Below are 10251 nucleotides of genomic sequence, written 5' to 3' on the forward strand. Positions count from 1 at the left end.
CTTCTCAGTAACTCCTACGTCAACGGATACAAAAAGGAACAAAATAACAAAACAGAGACAAAACTAAATAAAACACAAAATAAAACCTACGCGAAAGTAGTATTGGAAGTTATAATAGACTCAGAAACATTTTTTTATTTGTTTCATTTTATTTCAATAATCATGAGGCAGTATAAGAATTTCTATTTCATTTCATATTTGTAAGCAGTATGAGTGAGACCATTTTCACCCTCTCCGGAGGTTTGTGGAAATTAAGCCATTAAACAGCACAGTAATGAATGCGTGCATGAGTATTTATGCCTGTTGCAGGGTATGTTTGTGTACTAACTTCTAGTAATGGCGAGAATTTGACTATTTCACTGATATATTATGTTTCCTCATGTTATTGTTACTAAATGTGTTTCATTGATTCCGCAATTTGAGCAAAAGCCCCCAATAAATATATGTTTAAAACAAATACCTACATGTAACTTGAGTTTTAAAATTTGCACCGGTCATATTCCTTCGCTGTTTTTACCGATCTTGATATCCCTCCGAAATCTCTCGGTTTTGAAAAAAATATATAGAAAATTATTACAAAATTTTCATGAATTAAATTCTTTAAGATGACCACTGATTTATTTGAATTCGGAGGGCACCCTATTTTTTTATTATCCCTGCTTATAATACTTCAAATAAAGGACTTCCTTTATTGTCTTCCCAAGGACATTAGCGAAAATGCAAAATCCCTTAAAATCCAAAGCAGATTAGGATATTGCTGATCCATGTCTGTCGTGTTTATATCCGGTTACAACAATATTGTTTGTCGAAAGTAAGTACGTAAGCAATAAGGAAATAAAAACTACGACTCAATATCAAATGGACCTAAAAGGAGACATCAGGCCGCAGAGCCTTCATTCTTTCACCGGCAGTGCTACAGATAACCTGTCGTGATGAAACAGATCATTGCTGTTTGTTTTGTCCTGGCAATCGTTGCTTCAGGGGTATATACCCTTACTGGGTGAGTTGTCTTTTATTTAATTATCGTGCATGATTTTGGTGACTATAACTGCTTTTGTTTTTCTTTGCTTTTTACGGATATATATATCCGTGAAATGAATATGCCGATTTCATTTAAATTTTAACATCCTTTTCATTTATAAAGATTGTGAAAAAATACGTTTGACTCCAAACTTGAACAAAACAATTTGCATCGCCACATTACATCACTTGCAATTAGAAGCTTTACAGAAGCTTCTGACATCAAATAGAAATATTTGCTTTTATTGTATGCTTTGATTGATGGTGATATATTCACATTTGTTGTACATGATATTTACATTACCTTTTGGTCAAGTTTGACATATTTTTGTCGTAAATAATATTTTAATTATACATTAAATGATAGTGATGGATTTACTTTTGTTGAAAAAGTAGATAATCTTTCTATATAATATATAAACACTAAAATATTTACTACTCTGGAAAAAACGACGAAAATATATCTGCTGCACCCGTTGCAACATTTGGGATAAGTTCCTATACTTCTTAATACCCTTTGTTGCCTAGCGCTTTGCTTGCAAATACCTCACTTTTGGTATTAATATTGAACATTTGACAGGTGGGGAATGCAATGGAGCCTCTCACAATCCCGTTACATACCAAAGTCCTTATAATGGTATTTGTTATTCCCTGCTGTACGGTTAGCATTAAGACTAATGACAACAACTGGTTAACCAGTTGTCAGTAAATGTGACCGGGCGGATTGTTGTGCTGGGTTTCTTTTGGAATGGTATTTCAGTGAGGTAGCACTATACAGTCTACACAAGATCTACTCTTTCCCACACTCACCACTCACACCACCACCACCACACGCGAGTACACCGCTAGACCCCCGGGCCGTCCTCACCTCCTTGACTCCCTGACCGCACCCAAGGCAGACCTAGAAGAATAACCCGTTAGCGTAGAGAGATGTTATACTCTAGTAGATTTTCTTAGTATAGAAATAGTTAGATATATCACCACAAAAGTTGTAGTTGGTACTCTTCTCCCTCATCCATAGTTCTCTAAATTATTGTGAAAGTATGCTTTTCTGTGGATATTATCTGTGTGAACATTTTTAGGACTCTAGCTGAGTCAAAATTGTGTCATACTTAAGGATTTAATCCGATTATTAGATCAACACCGACAATACCACGTCAAGATATACAGAAAGAAACATCTAAACCACAGACCAGCAGGAAACAGATAAGTCATTAACACACACTATTAATACACTCTATCCTCATTCTATAGGTTATGCTCTTAATCTCCTATACCAATCGAACGTATTATGTAATCACTATATAGATCAAGATGCAGAAAGTAGTAGTTCTCAAACCTTAAGGGAAAACCCTCACCCCTTACAAAACTACAAAGGTCAGAAATCTCCCTTTCTCCCTTTATAAATCGAGTAGACCAACACAACCTCCCAACAAAACCAAATACCCCAAACTTCACAAAATAGAAATCCAGCCACCCCAATAACAACTTGTATAGGAGTAATTTACAACATCCCCATGAACATCAATATAAACAATTTCCTCATCCTCTATGTAGTTAACTCTTTCCGTACCGCAAATCCGGTCCGGATTCCGTACCCGATGTCCTTACTAGATTCGCCCCCGCGGAAATAACAAAATGGCGGATTAATAATGTTCTTTTTAGACGAGGTGTTATTGCTGCAAGAATTAAACAGGTAACCGTGAACAAATATTTTTATTCTTTCATGTTGTTGTTAATAGACACACACTTCTTCATTTTCGCAATATAACGACTAACTGGCAGCTGAGAAATCGACATATGTTCGGCAACAAACGATACGAAACCTTGTTTTCAAAACAGCGTTGTAGTGGAGGTTCCTAATAGGGATTGATTATTGTTTACGAATACGAAGTCGTTAGTTTTTTTTTCTTATTACAAGTAAATTTCATTAAGACTTATATTAAAATATTCATATTTACTTCCATAAGTCTAAATAAATAGCTGGGGATGAATTTACGAGTGTTCATATCGAATTAAGTTGTCGCCATATTGTTTATATTTGAATCACCAAACGCAAACATCTTGCGGCAGATCTTCAGGAATATCCGGCAAAACTTTATGACACTTTCCATAATACTTTTATACAGGAATTAGGTGTGGGGCTAGAGATCACAGTAGATCAACAAACAAACCAAAACATCACTGTAAAAACACAAACCAGAAGGATTGTGCTAAATCACCCGATTTACTGCCATGCCCTCCCTCGCCAAGCTCTAGTGCTCCGGGATCCATTTCCATCAAAAAGTATAAGTACAGTTGAGACAGAAAATATGTCTATAAAATGGCCAGAACCCCTGTGTCTGACACCCGACGACTCCCCGCTCGAAATCCTCTTAAACCGAAGGAAATCCACAGAAACTCCAGTCACAGTCAAAAAAAAAAAAAAACTAGGAGAAAGATAAAATCTGAAAAAGAGGAAACAACCCACAAACCAAAAAAAAAATAACATAAGAAGAACCACCAGATCTGCTAGGAAATTAAACATGTAAGGTTATCACCCATAAATCAAACCAACGACAAATCATTAAATAGCCAATATGGCAGACCAGACAGGTAAAAAGGCCCGCGAGCTCGGGATCCCTGTCTGTTCTCAGCTGGAACGCTCGCGGCCTCAGAGCTAAATTAAATAGACTAAAATAACTATTAGCACAGCGCCAAGACGGGGTGTTCTCAGTTCCCCCACATTTTATAGAACAAAGAAAAGTGTTGATATAGGAAGACAATGGCAAACCAATTATAGTCTGTTTCATACTTTCCCCACAGGTAACTTAATTACCTGTGTAAAAGTAACCTGTCTGACTTGTAGCTTTTCTGTGTATGTGATATGTTAGGTATATTTATATATATATTTTATTATAAGTTTTAATTAGTAATGGGGGTATGTAACTGATAAGATAAGAGAATAAATTAGCTTTTCTGTGTTTGTGCTTGTGTTTTGATATAAAGAAATACTTTAAAAGTAGCGCACATTATGCTGTTTGCTTGCAAAGCTGTGTCATTCAAATTGATCATAAATACCATACAAAAACAGTTCAATGCTTAAATAAACGATGTCAAAAACAATGATATTGATACATACAATGAAAACTTAACCAACGTCATATTAAAAGCCGCAACAGAAACAATTTCCCAAAACATCCGGTAAACCTAAAGAACGGAAACATAATCCCTGGTGGAATGAGAACTGCTCTACAACATACAGATAAAACGTAGATGGGAAAAAAATTGCAAGAAAAATCCCACTGAACAAAACTTCCAAAATTATAAAATAGCCAAAAACAAATTAAACAGAACATGTAAAAAATACAAAGAAAAACACTGCATCGAATTTTGTAGCACACTCAACAATAAAACTTCTACTAAAACAGTGTGGAATAAAAATTAAAGCAATACAAGGGATGCCACCTAAAGAAAAACCCATTCTAGGGGAAAACGCGGAAGGAAAAACACATTTAGAGAAAGCAAATTTACAAGCTAAACAATTCCAACAAGCTAGCAGTAATCAAAATTGTGAAGAAGGATATAAAGAAAATAAAAATACGGACATATATATATTAAAGAATATCTTAATGACGCGGATAATAATGACACATATCTTAACATCCAGTTCACTTTAAATGAATATGCAAACGCACTTAAAACAAAGAAAAAAACATCTCCAGGCATAGATTGTCTATCATATTCTGTACTTAAAAAATGTCCAAATAACCTAAACATAATTATTTTACACCTAATAAACACTATTTGGCAAACGGGGACCTACCCGAAAACTTGAAATAAAGCGGTAGTCATCCCAATTTTGAAACCGGGAAAGGATACAGAAAATCCGGCATCGTATAGACCGATTTCCCGGACAGCTTGTCGGCGTAAAACACTAGAAACCATGATAAACAATAGATTGAAATACCACATTACTAAAAATAATCTAATAAGCGAAAACCAAAGCGGTTTCAGAAATTATAGATCTACCATAGACTCCCTAGTTAGAATAACGTCCGAAATAAATTTAAAACTCAAAAGCAACGTTTAAATCCACGCACGGATGGGCTGATAATGGGGCTTCAAAATCTCTAAAGAAAAAACGGTAGCCATGTCATTTTCTAGAAAAAATATACAACCAGATCTCTATCTAGGTAATAAAAAATACATTCAAACAGACGTAATATCTCCTAACCCAACACCACCATGGTTACGAGGCCAACCAGATATTAGTAAAGATATTTTGAACGCGACAAATAAAAAAAAACCAATAGCAGCTAAAGCCATAGCATTATGTATTATTATACAAAACCCTAGCTAAATACTGTACGGACGGGTCTAAAAACCATGACAACAATATAGTAGGGCTAGGGATGTATTCATCAGAACATAATATAGCGATATCCGTTAATATGCAAGCGAATTAATATCCATAGGTCTAGCACTTAGAATTATTGACCAGGAAAAACCTGAACAAGGGGCCGTAATTCTTACAGACAGTCTATCCTCACTACAATCGATTGAAACCAAAAACAGTACAGTAACGACCGTACTTAACTCTATTCTAAATTCAGTACAATCACTTAAAAATCAAGAGATTCCCGTTAAATTTGAATATGTACCTGTCCATGAAGACATTCCAGGAAATAAAAAAGCCGATAAATTAGCCAAAAAGGCACTAAAACAAGAAACAATTCAATATTAAGTCAATTTATCTAAAGAAGAGACTTACTCTCTAATAAACAAAGCCATAGATAAGAAATGGATAAAAACATGAGACGAGGCAGGGGAAAACAATGTACTACGGTAAAACCAAACTTAATGACAACATAAGTATTATAAATAACAAATATCACCAATCAGATTTAAATTACATCAATTAACGAACTCCTAGCAATGAAAGAATCAGAAAGATTAATACATTTTTTTTTGATCAAATCGACTACAGTCTAGTTGGTCAAAGGGAAATAACTCTTATGATTTTTTAAAAACTTTTTTAATTGTTCTATGAGAATCACCGAGTAAGGAAACGATTTTTACTATGCCTTGTCCATTTATGTTTATTGTAACCAGATTCTTGTATCCATAAAATGCTAAATCACATAATTTAGAAATCAATAAGCAAAATAACATTCCTTTGCCGTCCTAGGCTTACGCTATAATCACTTATAGCAACATATATATCAGACACCCTGCAGGTGGGAAAGTCACTTAAAAACCCCACAAGGGATGGGTGCAGGGTCAAAAGTTAAGTTAAGATTAAGGACACTCAATAGAAACACCAATCATAATACAAACACTTGGTAAAAATCTACATAAAATTACCAAATATAATGCAAATATATTTGACTCACGACTGATATAAGAAAGCAGAAACGTATGTGTTTTGGCCACATGCGGGAAGTTCCGTTTATAAAATAGAACGTGTCATCTACTCCACAACAATCTTATGTCTAGTCGAACGTAATATAGACATGTATATACATACATACACATGAATGTATGTATATATATACCGTCGGGGGACGATGTACAGACTGAAGCGATACGCCGTTTTTAGACTGTACAAATCCTAAACGATGGATATAAATTAGGATAGAACTTTATTTCCACTTTAAACTGTATAATACGACCCGTAAAATAGGACCTGCCGCTCATTCGGGGTAAAACCCTACAAGGTTAGCGCGGGTAAAGGGTGGAAGCCGACAGTACTATATGGACCTATTAGTAAGGTAGGAATAACGGGATAAGCGAATTTTGAACTAATAATCAACATCTGTTTATCTGACACAGCTGATAGGGTAATAAGAGCATAGCTCTCGGGCGCCCGAGCGAAGCTCTTTAATGGTAACACATGCGTACGTAAACAGAGTTGCTTCCCCTTGCTACACGTTGCTTTAAAAAAAAATCGTCCGGAAGCAGACGTCCAGTGGGGAAACAGGAAGTGTATCCTTGAAGCAAAGACAATTGTGTTTCAACACATACATGAACATTTTCATATAGTGAAAACAATCTTCATGTTTTATTACATGTTTATATAGATAAAAAATAATATACATTCTGAGTGAAAAAGTCTATCGCATACAATGTGATACTAACAGGCATGAAACTTCGTTCAGATATTATCATACTATGACGTCACAATCCATCGGCCTTCATCGGTTATTTCCGGAAGGATGAAAAATTATTATAACACTAACCCCCTCCCCCGTTTTCCTTATTTCCCATACTAATAATCACACTATACACTAAAAATCATAAAATGTCGGAACGATGAACAGAATTAAGTGAAAGACAAGACGAGTTTTTTTTAAGAAAGAGAACATTGGTAAAGTACAGTCAGCTATATTTTCAATGACGAATGATGAGGAGAGTATTACATTGAACGGACAAAAAAAACACCAGCACCTGCATGACTCTAACCACTAACCACTAACGCACATCTTACATACAGTCTTTGACTACATACGCACAAAGACGACGTCACTCTAAACATTGAGATAATTAATTTCAGCATGGAAATAATTTATATAGTGTTATATATAACCGTATCAAGGTATACAATACTGTACAAAAATACCATTGAAATGATCAGATTGTGTACGTTACCTGTTTGTTTCCAAGACGCATTTCCGTAATAAATTTACGGAAAAGAAAAGCAAGAAATATGCAATTGGAGGCAAATTACTTGGGGGGCATACTGGTTGGTCCCGAAGGTTCGAAACATGGTTGAATAAAGTCATGGTTCTCAGGAGGATAAGGCCGACACCACGGAGCAAACAATCGAGCCGCCAGTATTCCGTCGAGCTGATTTGGCGGAACACGGAAACGCCGTCTAGTCGTTATTTAATAGTTGATGACGTCATTGCTATTGTTGAACTGTCCTATTTCGGAGAGCCTTCAAATAGGCTCTATGGCACTCAACGGTAGTAGCATACAGCCTACCAATAGGCTACGTGACACTCCATGGGTTAAACTACTCCCCAGACTTAAGATTCAACCTTTTATTGAGAAATTATGGTTAAAACTTTCTTCAGATTATGATTCCAAAAATACACCGATGTCTTTCTTGTACAGAATCTTTCTAAACGTTTATATATATATAATTAGCAAGCCTGAAATAATGACATATTTGAAATCAAACTAACGAAAAACAAACCAAATTCAAATTATCTATAACAGTTTTTAACGATGGTCTCTTGAGCAAAGCCATTTGAATGCATGTAAAACAAGATGCCTGATTGGCCTTAAGATCGCCTGGGTTAATATATTTCACACAACACTCGTATCTCGTGTTTGGTTGGTTTTACAAATGATTTATTTCTTGGGTTCGAAAGAATGTATAACTAAGAAATATACATATGTAACTTAACACATAAAACAACAAAGATATCTTTCATACCATCACACATACGTTTTACCTATAATGGAGTTCATCACATTCATCGCGCTGTGCAATTAATTTTCAAATTATAAATTAATTGAATTATAATAAAATAACTAAACGCAACGCATGTCCAGGATGCTATGGACAAAGAACTTCTTTCAATGTAAGTCGGAAGTATGCAGTGTCTATCATGTAAGTATTACTCCTTAGAGTGTCTCGAGTCGTGTGTCGGACTATATTTGATATAATGGTCAAGCAAGTGCTGTTATTGGTCAGTTGACTAAATAATAACTCTGACCAATCGAGTTAGTAACGAACAAGCAACACACAAAACGAGTACGCCAACACGATCAATGACATTACAAACATGCGCACTTTCAGGTAAAATACATACCTGAACTCTTACGTGTGTATGTAATGCACATATAATTATTACCGGGCTACATATACACATATTAATAAAGTGTTGTGACAAAGAATTAAAGGACATGTAACAAAAAACGTCTGTCTGATTGTGTATTGGCTTTTACAAAATGAGGATCCAAATACCACCACGTTTCAGCAAAACTATGAAGATAGTTTCTAAGGAAAAGTTCAAAATATGATAGTTTCAGGTTTTGTACTAATTAACCCCTATGATCCCCAACATCTGAGGGGTAAGCTCCTTCTCGAGTTTAAATATTGATCTTCATCATGTAAACACCATTCTTTATAATGTTAAAAGTTTTTCAAAAGAAGTCTTTGGAAACTTTTGAAATATTATCTCAAATTCTGATTCCTACCTCAGTCTGATGATCATCATCAACATTCATTTAAATTTGACGTACTATTTCTACGAAGATAAAAATGATTGTTCGTGAATATTGAAGGTTTTGCTCTAGGTGCAGAGCTTCCAACCTTAGAGATTCAAAAATAGTAATTTCTGACCGCATGACAAAATGAGTGGCCCCAGAAAGATTTTTCAAATTTGAGAGGTCAAATGATTTGTATCTGATGCATTCTTGGAGTAAAAAAGAAGTTGAATTTTTCACTGTTTTGTAAAGTTTTTGTTGTTTAATGTAGTTAACATAACCCACTTTATGCAATACCAGAAATATTAATGATATATATAGCAGTGTACAGTAGCGTACGGCATTCGGCATGGTATTTTAGTGAGATAGCACTTTAATGCCGGCATTAGATCCGCACTATCACAAGGAGGCAAGTACACAAACATACCTTGTCTCCAGCACACAAACACCCGTGCACGCTTACACAATACACATGGATGCAATTTCTAAAATGACCTTAGCTGTTAATAGGACGTTAAACAGTATAAAACACAAAATCAAAATGTGAATAACAGTGCAGAAAATGTCATAATTCTAAATATGAAGCACTACATATATTGTCAAAAGTGTTTTGCAAAGAGCTTTACCTACCTTCTCTAATCAGTAAACTGAAAACAGCATACACTATCGAAAGATACATAGCAAACAAATATGACATTGATGCTTCTATTATCAAAGATTTCAATGCCTATCATATAGTTTTTAGATAATTATATATATATATATACAGTCGAACCTCGTTATCTCGAAGTCGACAGGATCGCTGGAAAACTTCGAGTTATCCGAGTATTCGAGTTAAGCGAGTTCATATGTTTGGCATAAAGCTTGGTAAAGTGTTTGGTCAAATATGAGGCTATCAATACGTTGACTGTCGGAAAAATCAACAACTTATATAAACAGTCGATAAATGACAAAAAGATAACGATATAAAATAAAAATAACAATTTATTCATAATCATATTAATTAATTGATACAAATCAATGTTACAATAA

At 34.8% G+C, this 10251-nt stretch overlaps 1 protein-coding gene across 1 annotated transcript in view; it reads left to right on the top strand.

Moving 5' to 3' along the window:
- The first annotated feature begins 912 nt into the window (after positions 1-912).
- The window catches only part of LOC110443328, a 13101-nt gene continuing 3762 nt past the window's right edge, over positions 913-10251 (top strand). Inside the window, exon 1 of the mRNA XM_021487500.1 lies at positions 913-1000. Within this exon, the coding sequence (XP_021343175.1) occupies positions 933-1000 (68 nt within the window). The 5' untranslated portion in view covers positions 913-932. The remainder of the gene's footprint in view (positions 1001-10251) is intronic.

This window comes from Mizuhopecten yessoensis, unplaced genomic scaffold, assembly GCF_002113885.1.
Source record: "Mizuhopecten yessoensis strain PY_sf001 unplaced genomic scaffold, ASM211388v2 scaffold716339, whole genome shotgun sequence".
Classification (NCBI taxonomy): Eukaryota; Metazoa; Mollusca; class Bivalvia; order Pectinida; family Pectinidae; genus Mizuhopecten; species Mizuhopecten yessoensis.